Source organism: Triticum urartu, chromosome 2A (genome assembly GCF_056163025.1).
Source record: "Triticum urartu cultivar PI428250 chromosome 2A, HENAU_Tu73, whole genome shotgun sequence".
In the NCBI taxonomy this organism is placed as follows: Eukaryota; Viridiplantae; Streptophyta; class Magnoliopsida; order Poales; family Poaceae; genus Triticum; species Triticum urartu.
Window position 1 is genome coordinate 42497539 of NC_141874.1, and position 20809 is coordinate 42518347.

A 20809-nucleotide genomic window follows, 5' to 3' on the forward strand; every position below is an offset into this window, starting at 1 on the left:
AAAGGTCGCCGTCCTTCTTAAATAGGGAACCCGTGGACCAGTCGTCGTTCACACTGCCCCACTCCATTCCGAGGCCACCTCGAAACCCGACAGCGCAAAACCCTAGCCCTCCCCCGTCCTCGAGCTCGCCGGCCGGCCACCTCGAAGCCATGGGCTTTCTGAAACCGCAAGGGGAAGCACGACCGCGAAGCTGGCTCCTCGTCAGGGCGCCGCGCCGGTTCCGTAAAGAAGGAGGAGCCCGCACCACCACCATTCCGAACGGACGCGCCGCTCGTTCGCGTCTGGCCGCGTGGCGGGGCGGTCATCTACCTTCCACCCGCCAACATCAAAGCGCACGGGCGGGCGGCCCCACCTGTCATCGGCCCAGTGGAAGGTCGTCGTCCTTCTTAAATAGGGAACCCGTGGATCAATCGTCGTTCACACTGCCCCGCTCCATTCCGAAGCCTCCTCGAAACCCGACAGCGCAAAACCCTAGCCCTTCCCCGTCCTTGAGCTCGTCGGCCGGCCACCTCGAAGCCATGGGCTTCTGGAACCGCAAGGGGAAGCACGACCGCGAGGCCGGCTCCTCGTCAGGGCGCCGCGCCGGTTCCGTGAAGAAGGAGGATCCCGCACCACCACCATGTCGGGCCCCCGCGCCGCTCGTTCGCGTCTGGCCGCGTGGCGAGGCGGTCACCTACCTCCCACCCGCCAACATCAAAGCGCACGGGTGGCCGGCCCCACCTGTCATCGGCCCAATGGAAGGTCGTCGTCCTTCTTAAATGGGGAACCCGTGGACCAGTCGTCGTTCACACTGCCCCACTCCATTCCGAGGCCTCCTCGAAACCCGACAGCGCAAAACCCTAGCCCTTCCCCGTCCTCGAGCTCGCCGGCCGGCCACCTCGAAGCCATGAGCTTCTGGAACCGCAAGGGGAAGCACGACCGCGAGGCCGGATCCTCGTCAGGGCGCCGCGCCGGTTCCGTGAAGAAGGAGGAGCCCGCACCACCACCATGCCGGGCCCCCGCGCCGCCCGCGTTCTTCATCGCCCCCACGTCCGCCGGCGAGCGCGGCCGGCACTACATCCGCGCGAATGTGTGCCGCCGTTATTGGGAGACGAGGACGCCACTCCCCTGGAGCGACGTCCACCTTCCCAACAAATGGCACTTGTCCGCCGACCGTGTGCCCATCCCGCCGGTCCCGTTGAGCGGCCGTGCGCGCCGTGAGGAGATCGAGCGCCGCCGCCGACTCCTCCCCGACGACATGTACTACGACGACAGGTACGCCCTGGACTCACATATCTAGGACACCTGGCTCATGGACGAGCACGACGTGTGGCGCGCCTCCTTCGCCGGCACGGCGGCCACGTCGGGAGCGCGCAGCGCCTACTCCCCAGGAGCACGGACGTAGGCGGGTGTGCGGCCTCACGTCGTCGCCTTCGCCATCTCCATCGTCACCACCACCTCCTCGCATGACTGCGAAGGAGGAGGCCCGTCTCATGGCGCGTGTCATGGAGGACACAATGCACACGCACGATGAGCGGCAATGGGAGGGCCTCGAGGAGATGGTGGCCCGCTCCGCCGTCGGCGAGGTCGCCATCCTCGAGGAGGTCATGGAGGAGGCACCGATGGCCGCGTTCCACCCGGGCCTGGTGGGCCAGGGGTGGGGCTGGTCGTGGACTGCGGAGGAGATGGTCGACGCCGTGGGCGTGAACTGGTGCGTCACTCCGCCGCGGTCACCGGAGCGGGAGGCGTCGCCATGGGAGGAGGTGGTGCAGGCACCTCCCGCTCCCGTCTACCACGCACCGCCGGCCCCGCCGGCCCACCTCCGGACGCCGCCGGCCTACGTCGACCTCGTCAGCGACGACGACGATACCGGCGGCCACTGAAGACGGCGACGGCATCGACGGGCATGGGCAGGAGCGCGCGGGCGGCGGCCGTTTTTATTTTTTTTATGTTTAATTATGGCACTAAGTTGGACGTGAAACTGAGCCGTTTTGTGGCCATGACCGTAACTTTAGTTTTAAGTTTTTAACTGCATTTATTTACTTTTTTAAGACATTTTATTTTATTTTTTATGTTATTTTAATTGCGTCTAACACGGACAAGATTTGGGATGCGACCGCGCGCTGAGCGCACCAACGACCCATCGGACGCGAACATGGGCGAACCCATTGCCGCTCCAAAGGGACAAAATCCGGCCAAACCGAACGTCCGTTTAGGGTTGTGCGGTGGAGTTGGCCTTATGGCTGCTGTTTGGTGTTTCTTTATCCTAGCGATATTTAGTGCAGCCTTGTATTGAGAATGGACGACCCTGATTTATTTATTTTCAAAATTTAAGCCAAAACTAACTATAGACCGAAAATTTAACAAAATCGCATGCGTTTCTCGGTGCTATCATTTCGATGCTGAACTCGGTTATATCAGGATCACATCCATAGTCGCCGAAAGGAAATCTACCACTTTTGGGAACAAGTCGACGATTCGCGGGGGAGCTTTCGTGTTCCAACGGCCTTCGGATTGGCGCGTTCAAACCCACACGAGCCATCGAACAATGAAAATTCACCACCACACATTATTAACGCTACATCCGTTGCTAATCCACAACGCCAAACCTGTGCCACCTATGAAGCGACACGTCGTCCCCAGAAAAGAGAAGGATGGATAAACATCGGTCGCCGTCCGCCGTGTGGGCTTGGCTTGGCGCTCCGGTGACGGGCTGCCACATGGCCGCCGGCCGCTCGTTCCGACGTGTCATCGCAACGTGCAAATCCCAGGAACAGTCCCAGCACCGCGCATCAGGCCAACTCCATCGCGTGATCCTAAACTGATGCCCACTTTGCCCGGAATCGGTTCGATTGGGTAGGGCAATGAGATCGTGTCCGTCGGGGTCAAAAATGCTCATATTTTCATATTGAAACAAGTTTGTACATTCAAATATTAATGTCTGAAAGTAAAAGTAGTTTTACAACCCAATCAAAATTATATCTAATAATATAGTTTTACAATCAAATCAAAATTGTCTTGAATGAACATAAAATGAACCAATACATCTATTGATTGCTAATGTGATCCCACACATGCTCAACCAAGTCATTGAAAATCCAAATGGGTGTGCCAATCATGCAGCTCACGATGGAATTGAACAAACTGTTCAAATGTGGCCGGTTCTTGATGCAGGGGCTCAACATTCTCACCTTAATAACCAAATCCTTGGGTGAAGATAGTGTGATCACGCTCGTCCTCGACGATCATGTTGTACATGATCACACAATCAGTCATCACCTTCCAAAGCTTCCTTTCATCCCATGACATTGCAGGGTTTCGAACGATAGCCCATTGGGATTGAAGCACACCAAAAGCACGTTCCACATCCTTTCTAGCACTCTCTTGCATTTGGGCAAATCTCTTTCTCTTCTCATCTTGGGGGTTCAAGATTGTCTTCACAAAAATTGACCACTAAGGATATATACCATCAACTAGATAGTATCCCTTGTTGTACTGGTGACCGTTGATCTCAAAGTTGATAGGTGAGGAGTGGCCTTCTGCAAGCCTTGCGAAGACTGGAGAACGCTGCAGTATGTTGATATCATTGTGAGAAGCAGTCATGCCGAAGAAAGAATGACATATCCAAAGATCACGCGAAGCCACCGCTTTTAATATGACAGTGCACGCCTTGACATGCCCCTTGTACTGGCCCTGCCAAGTAAATGGACAGTTCTTTCATTCATAGTGCATACAATCTATGCTGCCAAGCATGCCTAGAAAGCCTCTAACTGCGTTGGTCGCCAACAATCTCTCTGTAACAGCGGCAGTTGGCTGCCTCAAGTACTCAGGGCCAAACACCTCGATCACAGCCTGGCAGAACTTGTACATTGACATCAAACATGTTGTCTCACTCATACGCACACTCACCCACAATATCACCTGGAATTCCATATGCAAGCATGCGGATAGCCGCGGTGCATTTCTCGTAAGAGGAGAATCCAAGCTTGCCAAGGGTATTCGTCTTGCACTCGAAGTATGGGTCATGAGCAACCACCCCCTCTCGGATACGATTGAACACATGGCTTGCCATATGAAAACGTCGACGGAATTTATCCGGCTTGAAGAGCGGGGTGTTCGCAAAGTAATCGGCATAGAGCAAGGCGTGGCCTCTCTCCCCGTTGCGGTTCAGGTTGGGAGCACGGCCAGGGAGTGACCCCCTGTACCGAGGAAGCTGCCGTTGAATGTGGTTGTGAACGACCAGTGCAGCCACCACAAGATCTTCATCATTCGACGACGAATCGTCCGATGAACAAATGAAGTGGTGGAAGAAAAACTCATCTCCACTATCCATACCTTTGTGGGCAAAATGTCGAACACCTCGCGGTCGTGGTGGCAAAGAGGCCGCGATGATCACATCGATGCAACAGCGGTGGTGGCGGCCGGCTACTGGCCGCTCTGAAGCACTCGTCGGAAGCTGCCGTGGCCGCCGTGGTACGTCGCCGGTTGTCGTATCCCCTCTGCCGCCGGCTACGACGGTGACGGCCAAACCTCCTCTGATCGACGGCCAAAACTACGGCGAAAGCGCGGGCGTGGTGGCGGCCATGTCGAGACGTGGTTTGGTATGGACGGCCGGGGGCTGCACGGTGAGGAGGCGGCATGAGAATAGCGGCCGGGGCGGGAAAAGAGGGTGGAGGTGTTGGAAGCGAAGGGACTGCTAGTGTCCCCGACAGGCGGGCCACGGGAGGACGATGGCGTGCGGCGAGCCCGTCCGCGCAATGTCCATTTCACCCCAAACTCGATGCAAGTTTGGGCCAGAGATGAATCGAAAACGGACGAAATTCGGACATTTATTTGTTTGAGGCCGCGCGTTAGAACGCGATATTTGCCGTTCTACCTTAAATGAACGCACCCGAACAAGATTGGGTCGTGCGGTGGAGTTGGCCTCACTCCCGGAGTTTCTGCGTGTTTGGCCGGTGGCCGGTGGCCGGAGTACGACCAGTATATAGACAGACGGATCCAAAGCGACGGTTACCCCTCCGGGTCGCCGTGGTGGTCGGCCGGCCGTTTCCTCGCCACCGCACGAAAAAGCCAGTGACCGCCGCTCCCACGCCACTCGTGCTGCCACCGCTCCCTTGGCCGCGGCGGTGAGCGTCACCGTCGCTCACCAGCGCTCACATGGCACCATGCCGCCACCTGGCGCTGCCGACCACGCGGGGCCCACTCGCCAGCCACACATGCACGCACATAACCCACCGTTTTCCTACCAGCTTCCTGCCCCACACGGCCGCACCACCCCTCCATGCCCAGACTGCCTGGCTCCGCCCACACGTGTCGCGCCGGCAGTGGGCAAGCACGCTCCCCCGGACGCCTATAAACGCAGCCCCCACAGCCCAAGGATTCCTCGTCTCACACAGCATCTCATCCAGCACCAGCAACCAGCAGTTCTACCACAGAACTTGAACTCGAATCCAGCTGAACAATTTCTTGGGCTTTGAGAGAGAGAGGTTGAAGAAGGAAGGAAGAAGGAGGAGAGCGGGATGGGCATCGTGGACGTGGTGTCGGAGTACTGCTCGCTGCCGCGGGGTCGGCGGCACATGAAGAAGCGGAAGCAGTTCCAGACGGTGGAGATGAAGGTCCGCATCGACTGCGAGGGCTGCGAGCGCAAGGTCAAGAAGGCCCTCGACGACATGAAAGGTACCATCCGAGCTTTCTCCTTCCGGCCCAATCCGATTCCTCCCCTATCTCGCACATGTTTCTTCATTGATGGAAAGAAAATCTTGCCTCAACTTTGGTGACTTTGGCCAGATCTATATCTGGGGCGGCAGCTTTGCTCAAAGTGTGTCTGTTTGATTGTGGTTGTGCAGGCGTGAGCTCGGTGGAGGTGACGCCGAAGCAGAACAAGGTGACGGTGACGGGGTACGTGGATCCGGCCAAGGTGATGCGCCGGGTGGCGTACAAGACCGGCAAGCGGGTGGAGCCGTGGCCCTACGTGCCGTACGACGTGGTGGCGCACCCCTACGCCCCGGGGGCCTACGACAAGCGCGCGCCCGCCGGCTACGTCCGCAACGTCATGAGCGACCCCTCCGCCGCGCCGCTCGCCAGGGCCTCCTCCACCGAGGCCAGGTACACCGCCGCATTCAGCGACGAGAACCCCAACGCATGCTCCGTCATGTAGTAGTAGTGGTAGTCTTTGTAATTGTAAGACTCCGGCCGGCGACCTTTTCTAGCTGCTCTGCTCCTCCATGGCGTCGTTGGGATATCTAGATAGTCTCTGTTGGTGTTTTCTTGTACTATTTTTTAAACTAGATTAGAAGATGAAGATGGGTCTGTATTGTTGCTTCGGTTTGGTGTAAGATATGTTGGATTTGGTGAGGAGAAGCTCCATCAATCTTGTTGTTTATGCACAATGTTCTCAATCAGATGGGCGTTGCATGATTGATTTGGTAGTCTTCTGAAAAAATGATTGATCTGGTGAATGAAAGAGACTCTGTACTAGTTAATCAAGCAGGAGCGTGCTGTTCCTGTTGGCAACGGCGCTGATAAGTCCCCTTGACCAACATTTATTCATAGCCAAAGTCCCAAAGATAATCACAATCTTACTGTTCTGAAACTTGGGGAAAATATCTGAAGTTGCCCAAGCACATCAGGCCAGGTCGACACCAAACTGAGATTGGCAGCATGTTGTTCTTGGACCATACCCCACTCGGTCTGCAGTTTCTTGTGCATCACTCTGGCTCCGTCCTACTCTACAATACAAGCCGCGGTGACAAATCTCCTTGACTGGAAGTTTATTTTAGACAAAGTTAATCATACTACAAATACAGTATTATTTTATAACTTGGCGAGACAAGTGTCAAACTTCTAAATGTATGAGATGGTAAGATATTTGAAGTTAGTGAAGCAAAAATATAAGACACCACACCCAGATAAAATGGAGCTCGTCGTAGTTATTTTTTTAGTATTATTCATTCAAAGGGTTTTATCCACTGATTTCTGTTGCTCTCGTCTCCGGGCACTGATTAAGACTCAGCTCAGTCGGTAACTTCCAAAGGAAGAAAAGGACGCAATTGAGTTGTCAAAAAGATAAATAGAGAAGAAGTTACCAGATAAGGTAACTGATGAGTCGGTGTTATCTTAGCCGAAAGTTAATTCCGGGACATCGGGAAATTTATTTAACTAGTCAAAGCGCCAAATTGAGCAGTGTATTAAACCGGACGCATATATATCGACAAGTGAGATGGGCGGCAAACTGAGTTTGGGCAATATCAATATTATTTCGGTAGGGTTGCTGCGTCGTACTTGTGCGCATTATTTCGGTGGTTGCGTCGCTGCAGTCTCCCGTCAGCATTTTTCTTTTGGTGATGAAGTCTCATGTCAGCTTTAGGCAGGGAGATGCCAAACTTTATCTGTCCCGCGGCCAACTCACAATCAAAATTCACCGGGTGCTAGTAGTAATGCTACGTACTATTTTTGTTTTTTGTTTTTAAAGAGAGACTTGCTATAGACCACTGAATTTCTTGCAAGAAACAAAACAAAAAAACTTTGCTATAGAGCACTGAATTAATCATACGACTATGGTAAGCAAAGTGTTGAGCATCAGTCTGCTGTACAATATGGCAGTGGTTTAAGTAAAGCAGAGAGATGCTGGATTTACTTTGCTCCCCCCTCTCACGCAGGCGCAGCAGCAGCAGCAGCAGAGGGCACAACGACGACAACCGGGTGGTGGATCCGGATCGACATCCTTGCACAGAAACAAAGCGCAAAAGAACAAAGAGGCCGAAGGAAAGATGCACACAACACCTGCCGCCCAGATCTACCGCCTACCTACACCGTGATCGTACCACTGACAGATACGCAGCAGAAACACCCGTGGCCTCCGTAGATGCGTGAGTTCTTTTTTCACAATTTTCTTTGCGACTCCGACGATTCATCGTCCGATGACGAGGAGAAGATATTGGCTGCCGTGTTGGTCCATCACCACCTCAACAGCCAACGCCAGTTGTTTCGTGGCTCCATTTCGAGCCACCTTCCGGCGTTGAATCGCAACCGAAAGAGTAGACATTTCTTTCTTTGGAAGGACTACTTTGATACAACAAATTCGTTGTTCAAACATCAAAAATTCTGCCGCCGTTTCCGTATGAGTAGATATCTTTTCAACCGTATTAGAGAGGGGGTGGTTGGCTATGATGACTATTTCGAGTGCAAAGAGGATGCCGTTGGCAAGATTGGTTTCTCCTCTTATCAGAAATGCATTGTCGCCATCTGAATGCTTGCATACGGAGTGCCCGGTGATCTCATTGACGAGTACGTCCGTATGAGCGAGTCTACATGCCTAGAATCCCTGTATAAGTTCTACAAGACTGTTATTGCTGTGTTTGGCCTTGAGTACTTGAGAGACCCGACTCCTGAAGGTACAACCCGTTTGTTGGCGATGAATGCCAGCAGGGGCTTCCCAGGGATGCTTGACAGCATAGACTGCATGCGCTGGGAGTGGAAGAATTGCCCTTCTGATTGGCAAGGGTAGTATAAGGGCCATGTCAGGGCTTGCACTCTCATACTATAGGCCATGACGTCTCAAGATCTTTGGATCTGGCACTCTTTCTTTGGCATGGCTGGATAACACAATGATATCAACATGTTTCAGCGCTCGCTGGTGTTTGCTAGGCTTGCCGAAGGCAATAGCCCACTAGTGAACTTTACTATCAAAGGCCACAACTACGACAAAGGATACTACCTGGATGACGGTATCTATCGTCAATGGACCACTATTGTCAAGACAATTCCCAACCCTGTCGGAGAGAAGAGGAAAAGATTTGCCCAAGAGCAAGAGAGTGCTAGGAAGGATGTCGAGCGTGCCTTTGGTGTTTTGCAATCTCGATGGGGCATCGTTTGGTATCCTGCTAATACCTGGACCACGCAGAAACTATTGGAGGTGATGACTGCTTGTATGATCATGCACAATATGATCGTAGAAGACGAGCGCTCGGAACGTATGTACGATCAAGAGTTTCAGTTTCAGAGTGAGAACGTTGTGCCTGAGCATAGAGGAGCGGCAACGTTTGAACAGTTCACTCAATTTCATCATGACATGCGTGCTTGGGAAACTCACGTGCAACTGCAATATGATTTGGTTGAACATATGTGGACTCATGTTGGCAACCAATAGATGTTTCTTCTTTTATTCGTTTGCAAAACTATGTGAGATGTTTTTATTTTTATTCGGCTTGTAAACTATGCTATTTTTATTCGTTCAAACTATATTATTTGACTACATATTTAAATGCAAATAAATCAATGCAAAATTGAGCTATTTGTTGAAATAGGGCGGCCAACCGGCCACACCGCCATATATAGATCGACGCGTTGGGTGCGCTGCCGATCCATCTTCTATATCTAAATAGCTAGCCCCACTAACATATTTTTCTCAACATGCAAGCATGACACCTCGTCAAACAACATGCATTAGAAAAGGCCCACATCAGTATTCAATGAGTCATAGAAAAAGGTTCACCTCAACATGCAAACATGCATGATATATTTAAGAAATATTTTTCAAAAATACAAAAACAAACACAATAAAGCATATGCATTTTGAGTTTTAGCTCGTGTTATTTCTCCAATATTTCTATTTTTCCTTAAAGCATATATACTTTTAGTTTAGCTCTCATATTATTTCTCCAAATATTCTTATTTTTCTATAAAATCAATATCTTTTAAAATACATTGCAAAATATTCCCGCAACAACATGCGGAGCATCAACTAGTATCTAAAACAGGCCGGACGCCGGACGGATGGCCGACCCAAACAAATAAAAAACAGACGAAATCGCCATCCGTTTAGGTCGCCCCCATTGAAATTGCTCTTATTATCGAAACTGTTGCGCGTACTAATAATGCCCGATTTTTGGACGACCAGCTAATCGAGAGGCCGTTGCCCTTTGACACCCCTGCATGTGCGGCTGGATTAACAAGGTCGTGCAGGAATCGTGCAATAATTGTCGTTCGTGTAGCACAGTTTTATTATTATCTTATATAAACTTGGCTAGACAGACAAAGTGTCAACTTCTAAATCTGAACATTTGAAGTTGGTGGAGCAAACGAGGTCGACGCCAAGCTCATGAGATTGGCCAACAAGTTGTACCGTGCTGCTCTGCAGTTTTTTACACTTATATTATATACTCCTTCCGTCCGGAAATATTGATTATCAAAATGAATAAAAGGGAATATATTTAGATGTATTTTAGTTTTAGATACAGTTTTCTTATCCATTTTAATGACATAGATATATCTCCTTTTATCCATTTTGACGACAAATATTTTTGAACGAAGGAAGTATTATGGAAAAACAGAGACGTTGATGACCGGCGCCCAAATCTATACTTGCAATCACAGCCTACGCAATGCCAGCAACGGTCCGTGATCACCATTTGCAATTCTGCCAAGGCCGCCGTTTTCTCTTTTTCTAAAACGGAGGCAAACTTTTTGCCTCATCTCATTAATGAAGAAGAAGAGTATTGCCTGATTAAGGTGATGTTTGGTTTTCTAATCATAGGATTTTTTCTAGTCCCAACTAAAAAATATCTAGTCCTTGATTAGTCCCTCCCTGTTTGTTTCCAAAAACTAAAAAAATCCCTAGTCCCTTCCTAGAGATTATTAAATGACCATGTTGCCCCTAGTATATAGAAAAAAACAATCAAACAACACCATGAAGTGGCGGGCCAATGGGTGCATGAAGGGGCATTGTTGGAAAAGTCTCAAAAAGTCCCAAAAAGACTCTCCTTTAGAGTCTTCTTCATTTAATCCCAAATGCCTAGTTTAGTCCCTAAAAAGTCCCTCCCGTTTGGTAAAAAAGTCTCTAAGAGGGACTTTTTCTAGTTCCTACACAAAAAAGTCCCTGAAAACAAACACCCCCTAATTAACGGAAAATCGAGTAAAAATCGTTACAACACGTGCACACAGGACACACAGGGCGACCTGGCAACCAACACAAGAACGCACACACGTCTTCAAAGGAGAGAACGCCCTCAAGGTTGCAATCCGGTGTCATCATCATCACACCTCCACAAAGGCGACTCCGACTCCATCATCGACGACCACCGAAGTAACTCTCACCACAAGCAAGGCCGCCGTTCCGTTCCCTTGCCTGATCCTCGGTTAATTGCTCGCGTCTCTTGCCACTGATTAAGACCCGGCTCACTACAGTAAGTTTCAGAAAAAGAAAATGACTTTGCTGGGTCGTCAAATCGAAGTAAGCTAAGATAACTGGAGTGGACGAGTCCTGCGTCGACAAGAGTCAACGTCATCGTAGCCAAACGTTAATCATACCGTTAATAAGGAAATTAACTAGTCGCAGTAGCCAACTTCTAATCAAATACTACTCCTGTCTCATAGCGGGCACACACGTATCAAATGTTTCTGTAAGCAATGCCACGTCTCCTGGAACGCACTGATAAAGACTCACCTCACCCAATAACTTTCAGCCAGAGTAACGGCGACCTGCAGAACTGCAGATGATGACCAGATAAGATAACCTGATGAGTCCCCCTTCGCCAAGAATTGGCTCTTTGGGCGGTCATGTATGTACGGGGCGCTCGCAACAGCGCGCTGCCTGTTGGCTTCGAAACTTCTCAGTCGAAATAGTTCATCTCTAAATGTAGTCATCATGGTTGATGAACGAAAAGTTTCCTTTCCGCTAAAAAAGAGATAAGATAACTTGATGAGTCCCCCTTCGCCAAGAGTAATCTTAGCCAAAAGTTAATCATGCCATCAAGAAAATTAACCCCTCCAATTTCCAAACTTGTAATCATGCTAAAGCGGATATGTATATACTGTATCATATAAATATCTGCAAAGTGAGATCGATGGCAGACTGAGATTGGGCAACATGTGACATGTCACAGTAGCACTGCTCTTGGGTGCTTGTCATGCTTTCGGTGCGAAGGAAGATGCCAAACTTCACTCGCTCGTCGCGGGGGTCATCCTACCACGCTAGCAGCCAGCAGAGGGCACGACGGCAGCTAGGATGATGATCGGTCCACATCATCCTTGTAGGCACTCCCTCTGTTTGAAATTACTTGTCGCAGAAATAGATGTATCTAGATGTATTTTAGTTCTAGATACATTCATTTTCAAGACAAGTAATTTTAAACGAAGGGAGTAGTACAGAAAGAAACGAAGTGCAAGAAAACAAAGAGCCTACTATACATCCTGCCGACCGCATCCACTACCCTAGCTAAGCTGCTCCATTATGGCCTACGTACACACCCTCGCCCGCCGTGCCGAACGCTTCCGACCCGTTGCTCTCTCTCGCCGGCTCTCTGCCAAGTTAGGCGTGGAGGGAGCCACCTTGATTAAGAATTTATGAAGAATTGCCTTACTAGGTGTTCATTCTATCGAAATTGCATAGGAGCACTCGACGACGACGCTCATCCAAATCCTTCTCATTCAGTCACATCGGGATCCTCACTCACTTTAATAGATGCTTTGTATTCATAGCTTTAACATCTTGTATTCACTTCACACTGTTCAGTAGTATATCAGAACTACAGTCCATGCGGTTCAGTCCCTAGGAAGCAAACATTCTATCCCAATGTGGTTGAGCCGGCCTCACCTAACAACCCCCAACCACCTAGTGGCTTGAATGCCTCATATTCTCGCAAACTGCCCGTATGTGATGCTCATCCCTCATGCGCCCGTGTTACCAGAACAAGTCCTAAAATGATCATGTGCGTGCCGATCTCCTATGAATCCTGATGTTTTTATGTTCAGCTTATATGTGTTTAGTCCTCTGTATGCATTTCCCGGACAAGCCATTCCAACTACTATGTAATCTTATTTTCTTATCAGCACGGGATGTGGTCGCTGCTTTCTAGTGAACTTGTACCGCCTACCATTATTGTTAATCTAAATCATGTTTAATTACCGCCTATCATTATCACCGGATGTGGTTGCTGCTTGCTCATGTCATTTTAAGTTTATTCCCCCTTTTTTAACGACGAATTTACACGTGACAGTGTCTGTTGGACCTCTGTATTTTTTTTCTAGGATGTGAATCTTGAGTCCGCAAAATTTTCACTGCCCACACATCTCATTTCCAACTGTAACTAACATTATCACATCGCTGTCAAAAAAAAACTAACATTATCACACCCCAGACATCACCACACAATTTACTATCTGTGCACCCGTACACAAAACCAACCCCACACGCTTTCCATCATGTGCATTATAAACACCCAAACACCGAGGTTTACCTTCCGTTGATGCGGCAGTCCTGATACATGGGCGGATCTAGTGAACTAATCATCTCAGTTCACTATCAAAAAACAGCTTCAGATTGGAGCTTATCAAGAACTGTTTACGAACTGCCCAACCTAACTTTCCTCTTCGATCGCTATGGATGTTGGGGAGAAGAACTGTGCACGGTTCGAGAGGTTCCTTGCTTCTTTGCGATGGAGTGTGTGCTGCTTGGAGTAATAAATCATTAAAAGGGAGGAGACAGACCGAGTTAATTCGGGTCGCCCCTGTTCTTTACTACTCCCTCCGTAAACTAATATAAGAGCGTTTAGATAACTATTTTAGTTATCTAAAGGCTCTTATATTAGTTTACAGAGGGAGTACAATGTTCGAGGTGCAGACCTATTCAATGACGCAGCACAGCTGCACAGGTACGTACTAGTATTCCCTTCTACGCATGGGTAGTGTATTCACACGCAACAACTCATTTCGTCAAAAGTGGCATGGATCCCTAGCAAGCAGTGGGGCGGATCTGATTTCAGAGCGTTGCGTTTCCGAGTGCTCCTAATACGCTTCCTTGATCCTACCAGATATATATGTCGGCTTGACCAATATAGTTCATTTTTCTATGAAATTTACTCCCTCTGTTCAAAAATACTATATAAGTTGTACTGTATTAATTTTGACTTTTGAAACAGTATTTCGGAACGGAGGGAGTACTTTTTATTATCTAAAGAAAGAGAGCCAGCGTGTCAAAGGTTATAAATATCTTGACTGGAAGTGGATAAATATCCACGTCTTTGCCGAAGCAAACGAGACCGACGGCGAACTGAGATTTGGCGCAACGTGCTGCATCGTACTCACGTGCATTATTGTTTCGGTGGGTGCAGTCCCCTGTCATAATTTAGGTATGACAGAGAGATTATTGGTTCGTTGGGCTGTCCACAAGCCACATACCTTACTGTCCAAGGCTCGCCGCCAATTCGCTATTGAAATTCAGAACTTCTAAAGTGTTTGTGAGCTATGCCGTATCTCACAAAAGAACGTGGATCTTCCACCTTTCCTCATCAATGGGCATGGGCCAAATGATGAAATGGGGCTGCCCATACTACAATCGTCTTTGCATTTTCTAAAAGAAGAGTCTGATTTTGTAAAATCCACTAGTTGTAACAACACTTGTCCACCCTAACCAATATATGCGGCTTTCACAAATCCACTGGTCCACCCTAACCAATACCAGTCATAACAACACTTGTTGTAAAATCCACCCCAAAAGATGAAACATAATTGCTCATCGTCTTTTAGATCTCATTTTAAGGAACAAACAGAGATAAAAACAGGCATTCCAATAGCTCAAAGAACATTTAAAACCAGGCACTGGACAAAAGATGGAGAGAAGCGGGAATTCTCATTTCTCCTACTCCAAAACCAATCATTCCGTACACTAAAGCAGCAGTGTGAAGCATGTTTTCATGTCAAGCCGTGTATTTAACTTTCATATATGCGGCACCATTATTGTATCCTACTAAAAGCTTGGCATTTGAATAACCCGACTGTCTTATGAAAGACACGCATTCCATCCGATTTCATCCATTTGAAATGAGGGCTTGAACGAGCAAAAAATTCTATTAGTGGCGCTTTTCTTCTACTCCTGGCACTGGCCCTCTGGGATTCTTGATGGTTCTCCGATTGCATCTTCCATCCCTTGGTACCACTCGCCGATTTGGGTATGCTCAACCATGTCTTTTCCAGATTGCAGGTATCTGATAGGTCTCAGAACACCAAATGCCACAAGATCTGCCAAGTTAGGCTTGGAACCACCTTGATGATAAGACATTGAAAGCGAAGTTAATGCAAAAGGACTACAATAAACTCGCTGTATTGTAATTTCCCTTAGGTTCTAAGATGCTTCTTTTATTTGGTTCAAGGATAGATAAGATACCAAGAAAATTCCTTCCCTTCAGGGCTTCCGTCCATGTGTTGGGCGAAGAGGTACAACGGCGATGTCAGAGGAGTGTGCGGATGTAAAGCAAGGGAAAGAAAGAGCGGATTGGAAGAAAATGGATCGGAAGGGATGATTTAGCGGGCCGGGGTTGTCGGAGTTCTACGTGGCTGCTGTCCGGACTCCCGCAAAGTCCTGCCCCAACCATAACTTTGCGGGAGAAAGTGTGTCCGGACCGTTCAACGGATCAATATAAATTCGTGTTGGATGACACAACATGTTTGGACCACGTAATCTCAGCGTATGCAGGTCGTTTGAGGGTCGGCGTTAGAGATGCCCTAATACTACTAATTTTCTTTTAAAGAAAGAGAGGGTAATATCATGGGCTCTGCATGCCTGATGCACACAACTTTTTATACGATCGACTATGGTAAGCAAAGTGTTGAGCCTCAGTCTGCTATACAATATGGCAGTGGATCTACTTTGCTCCCCCATCACGCAGCAGCAGAGGGCACGACGACAACCGGCCGGGTCGATCGACATCCTTGTACAGAAACAAAGCGCGAAAGAACAAAGAGGCCAAACAAAAGATGCAAACAACCTGCCGGCCAGATCTACTCCTACCCTACCTACGCAGGAACACCCGTGGCCAGACCAGCGTCTGCAGGGGCGTGGGTTAATTTTAGACGAGGCTAATCACACCGTCATTGTTTGAAAAACTAGCTACACGAAGTGTCATATTTCTTCTGTCCTGAATTATTTATCGTAGAAATAGATATATCTAAAATTAAAAATATATGTAGATATATCCATTTTTACAACATAGAACAAAGGGAGTATGGGATGGCAAAATATCCGAAGCTACCCATGCACACCTGACCGAGTTGGCGAGTTGGCCCTCCAGCTACCCATGCACACCAGACCGAGTTGGCGAGTTGGACCTCCAGTTTTCTTGTGCACCACTCTGTCTCCGTCCCACGGTACTACGAAGCCGCAGCCCTCATCAGCTAGTCGCACTGATATTATTATTATTATCTTGAACTTGGCTTAGACAAAGCGTCAACTTCTAAATCTCTCTACTTTTATAAAAAAAACGAATTGATGATGATGATGTGCCTGTCATCTTATAATATAGACCGTTCGATCTATATTTGACAGATAGAAAACAAACTATAACAATTTTACAAAAAAAACCTGCACCTCTCTCCACATTTATAGATAAGGCCTTGCCTCGTTTATCCTTATCTCCCACAACCTCATTACTGAGCAATTAGAAAAGGAAGTCTCTGGAACAATCTGGCATGGTGGTCGCTGTCGGCGCCGTCAACCCCCATGCCTTCGCCCAATCCGACCACCAGTCACCACCACGCCTCACTCCTCCTCACCTTATCTCTCATCTTTCTTGAGATATTATTTTTTCGATGAAATTCTCGAGATACCATTTTTTCGATAAAATTCTCGAGATATCATTAGTTTTTCACATGAGATTACTCCTGTATGGGTGTTTTGTAAAAAAATACATCTTGATGTTCCGTATAATGTACGGACATCTTGCTAGTAAATATTAAAATATGTGTAGTTGGTGAAGCAAACGAGGTCGACACCAAGCTCATGACATCGGCCAACCAGTTGTGTATTACCGTGCCGCTCTGGGTGCAGCTTCTTACTACCATCCATGCAAAAAAAAAACTTAGAGCCTATTGATGTTGACGTCTGCCGACCAAATCTATACTCAGAACCACGGCCTACACAATTGCAACGGTCCGTGCTCATCATTTGCAATTTTTTTTGTTTTTTTCGAGTGAAATGATGTATTACTCAACTAAGCAGTTCATACAATCAATCGTAGCTAGCTCCATAGCATCCAAAGGATCTGAACCAATCCAAGTCATGATTCTGCCTTCTACAAGAGTAAATTTGGCTATGCTATCACTAACTTTATTTTGGCTACGATCAACATGAGTAATACAAGAATCACAAAGAGACATAAGGTGTCTAATCTCCATAATAAGCGACGAGTAGACCGATCTATCAATCTCCTTGGCCTGGATCAACTTGAAAGCGACGATTGAATCCACTTCTAACTCCACTGGAAGGTCACTTCTCTATATTGCGAGCGACAGTCTTTCCATACAAGCACTCAGCTCCGCTTCAAGAGAATCCTGACATGAAAATAGTTGCCTGCATGAAGAAAATATGATCGCACCTTTGTCATCTCGAAGTACCATACCAGAACCTGCTGAGCCGCCATCACCATAAGACCCATCCGTGGATAACTTGACCCATCCAGATTTGGGAGCACTCCACTTAGGACCATTTTCTTTTATTATCGCATGTGGCTGGGCAGCAAAATTATCACATGATACAACTGTTTTTTCCTTACTTGTTTAAGAGGAAAGGTCCACCTTAATGCCAATGATTGAATCAAGATAGCTCACCAAGAAATGCTTAGAGGCCTCCATGAGCGGCGGCGGTTTATGATGAACCACCTCGTTACGGATGTGCCACGCCCGCCAAAGCATCATAAGCAACATTGAACGCTCAATATCAGGAGGAGGTTGTAAAGCATGTAGCAACCATTCTTTCCCATTATTTTGCATGGTACTTATACAAGGCAATGTCCAAGCTTCTGCCATTAAGTCCCAAAGAACCCTTGACAATGTACAGTGGTAGAGTGCATGAAAACTGTCCTCAGATTCAGTTCCATATACTGGGCATAGATCATTTATTTCAAGGCCCCGAATATGTTTGTTTCTTCAAGTCGGAAGAGAGTCTGTAGCCACACGCCAAGCAAAATTCCGAACACTTGGGGGTACATCAGTGGGCCAAATGAATTGCCAGCAAGATCGCCGACCATCTGGGCGCGAACTTGAGCCAGTAGACGGGCTTCTATGTGCCTCTTCAAAACCGAACTGATAAGCGCTCCTAACAGAAAACACGCCGTACTTTCCTGGACCCCAAGCCAACGTGTCATCTCCTAGCCATGGCGACGCACGAATTTTCAAAATCTCTACAACATCCGCCGGAAGGAAATATTGTTGTAACAACGCAAGATTCCAGGAGCCATTCTCATTGAGCAAGTCCGAGACAAATCTGATTCTATACATTCCTTGAATTGTTATGGGTTTATAAGGAGTTATTTACCCAAAACCACCACAGTTGGGGCTAGGGTAACAACTTGGTACCACATTTGTGTCAGGGCACAAAAAACCATCAACTATGAGTCTAATATGTAACGCAGGGCACAAAAAACCATCAACTATGAGTCTAATATGTAACGCAGAGCACTAATCGTCTATCGGGCCGACAAGGCGAAGACCAAAAAGTTTGACCAACTGATGTGGCAAAAAAGATGCGGGCCCCACCTGTCAATGAGTAAACAGTCATCTTCTTCACATCTCTATTTCTATGAGGCATTTCATCAAACAACTTTTGGGCAGCCGACGGGGAGCTCTTTCTCGGGGCATGGCAATGAGCTTCCGCGGCCAGCGGCTGGTCGGGCATGAGGCTGCCCGCGAGGACGGCCGGACATGCCCTCCATGGCGCGCGCCAGCACAGGCATAGCCAAGGGCTCCTTGGATTCCGCTACAACATCGCCAACCACCGTGCACAACAGGTCCAGCGTGCCGGAGCGTCGCTAGCCTCCGTGCACAGCCTGACTGCGCAGCGCCGCTAGTGCACGCTCCGCTGTGCACGTCGGGGCCATCCTCTGGTCGCGCAGAGAGGAGCGTGCTGCTCTCGAGGATGTCCTCTGGTCGTGCAGAAGCCCTGTGCTCCGGTGAGCACGCCACAGAAGGCATGTCCGGCCGTCCTCGGCGGCAGCCTCACGCCCGACCAGCCGCTGGTGCACGTCCGTGCGGCCTCCCGTGGTCACCGAACTCTGCCCCATGCTCCGCACGCACGCATCTGGCCGTTGTACGTGGACGCCAGAGCTGAGGAAGAATGACGCGCGGCGGGCTGCTTCAGAGGCTTCTCAGGCACGCCCTGTGCGACGCCGAGGAAGGTGGCCACTTCCACGGCGCGGCTCGGGGAAGGCGGCCACTTTGACTTCCACGACGCAGCCGGCGAGGATAGCGTTGAACGCTGACCACCGCGTGTACGTGCCGCCCAGCGGTGCACACATGCTTGGCGAGGGAGAGGAATCAGCCACGGCGTAGCTCGGCCGGAGACAGGGAAGAAGTAAGGGGAGCTCACAACCTATTCGTTGAAATGCTAGTGGAGGAAAAGAGAAAGAAATAAAAAGAAAAGGTAAAAAATTAAACAGTTCAGTCATTGACAGGTGGGACCTTCGTCCAACTCAGCATATTGTCCACATAAGCATGTCACGTCAGCCCGACAGGTGGGCCCTACTTGTCGGTTTGGCTGTTTTCGCGACCAAATCCAAGCGTCAGTGCTCCGCGTTACAGATTAGGCGCATAGTTGGTGGTTTTTTGTGCCCTAGCACAAATATGGTACCAAGTTGCTATCCTAGCCTCAATTGTGATGGTTTTGAGTAAATATCTCATTTATAAGAGAAGGGTCATGGGATCCAATTATCACGCCACACCCGTATACTCCTTTCGTTTCTCACCCTTCAGGCCAGACCCTTTTTCAGAAGGTCAAGACCATAAGCAATAGCTTGCCACGAAGAAGATACATTCCGTGCTCATCATTTGCAATTTTTTGTTGTTGTTGTTGCGAGATCATCATTTGCAATTCTGCCAAGATCGTCGTTCCGTTCCCCTCGGTTGCTCTCGTCTCTTGCCATTGATTAAGATTGAACTCACTATTCTCCGTTTTTAAAAATAAAAAAATTGCTGGGTCGCCAAATCGAAGTGTAATAATACTACTATAAGATAACGATTAGTCCTGCGTCCCCGCAAAAAAGAAGAAGAAGAAAGATTAGTCCCGCGTCGCCAAAGAGTCAATGTCATCTCAGCCAAACGGTAATCATCATACCATTAAGGAAATTAACTAGTCACGGTGGCAAGCTTCCAATCAAATACTACTCTCATAGCGGGCAGACACGTATCAAATGTTTCTCTACGCGATGCCAGGTCTCTTGGAACGCACTGATTAAGGCTCACCTCACCCGGTATCTCTCAACCAGAGAAGATGGTAATGACGGCAACCTTGCATTAACGAGATGAGTTCCCCCTTTGCCAAACTATCTTAGCCAGAAGCTAATCATGTCATCAAGAAAATTAACCGCTCCAATTTACTACTCCCTCCATCCTGAAATGTAAGACGTTTTTTAAGACTATGATAGTATCAAGAAGCGTCTTACATTTTGGGACGGAGGGAGTAATAGCTTTTGATCATCCTAAAGCGGATATATACTTACTCATATAAATATCTGCAAAGAGAGATGGATGGCAGGCTGAGATTGGGCAACGTGTGACAAGTCATGGTAGCACCGCTCTGCTCTTGGGTGGCTGTCATGCTTTCGGCGGGAAGGAAGGAAGGTGCCAAACTTCATTTGCTCGTCGGGGGTATCATCGTACCACGCTCGCGGGCAGCAGAGGGAGAGCACGACGGCAGCTAGCTAGATGATCGGTCCACATCCTTGTACAGACACGAAGCGCAAGAAAACAAGAGGCTAGCCTGCCGACCGCATCCACTCCCTGGCTTAGCTTAGCTGCTCCATTATCGGCCTACGTACGCACCCCTGGCCGTGCCAAGTTAGGCGTG

General features: G+C 48.6%; 3 protein-coding genes across 3 annotated transcripts; 2 read left to right on the forward strand and 1 right to left on the reverse strand.

Annotated features, from left to right (window-relative positions):
• Positions 1–886: 886 nt before the first annotated feature.
• LOC147983441 (uncharacterized) lies at positions 887–1279 on the forward strand. The gene has a single exon (XM_087540730.1). It carries the CDS (start codon positions 887–889, stop codon positions 1277–1279), a length of 393 nt encoding a protein of 130 aa, XP_087396856.1.
• A 2153-nt stretch (positions 1280–3432) lies between these two features.
• Positions 3433–4312, reverse strand: LOC147983442 (uncharacterized). The gene is made up of 3 exons (XM_087540731.1): positions 3893–4312; positions 3751–3831; positions 3433–3672 (listed from the first exon to the last, which is right to left on the reverse strand). Exons 1-3 carry the CDS (start codon positions 4310–4312, stop codon positions 3433–3435), a joined length of 741 nt encoding a protein of 246 aa, XP_087396857.1.
• Positions 4313–5351: 1039 nt separating this feature from the next.
• LOC125535340 (heavy metal-associated isoprenylated plant protein 27) lies at positions 5352–6361 on the forward strand. The gene is made up of 2 exons (XM_048698391.2): positions 5352–5655; positions 5826–6361. The coding sequence occupies exons 1-2, from the start codon at positions 5499–5501 to the stop codon at positions 6134–6136; spliced, it is 468 nt and encodes a 155-aa protein (XP_048554348.1). The 5' UTR covers positions 5352–5498; the 3' UTR covers positions 6137–6361.
• Positions 6362–20809: the final 14448 nt, after the last annotated feature.

Excerpts from the sequence above, each read along its gene's own strand:
- LOC147983441 (XM_087540730.1), top strand. The coding sequence starts at position 887 with ATGAGCTTCTGGAACCGCAAGGGGAAGCACGACCGCGAGGCCGGATCC.
- LOC147983442 (XM_087540731.1), bottom strand. The coding sequence starts at position 4,312 with ATGGATAGTGGAGATGAGTTTTTCTTCCACCACTTCATTTGTTCATCG. Across the intron at positions 3,832-3,892 it reads ATGGAATTCCAGGTGATATT|GCTGTGATCGAGGTGTTTGG; the intron begins GTGGGTGAGTGT and ends AAGTTCTGCCAG. Across the intron at positions 3,673-3,750 it reads GATTGTTGGCGACCAACGCA|GGCCAGTACAAGGGGCATGT; the intron begins GTTAGAGGCTTT and ends TTTACTTGGCAG.
- LOC125535340 (XM_048698391.2), top strand. The coding sequence starts at position 5,499 with ATGGGCATCGTGGACGTGGTGTCGGAGTACTGCTCGCTGCCGCGGGGT. Across the intron at positions 5,656-5,825 it reads GGCCCTCGACGACATGAAAG|GCGTGAGCTCGGTGGAGGTG; the intron begins GTACCATCCGAG and ends GTGGTTGTGCAG.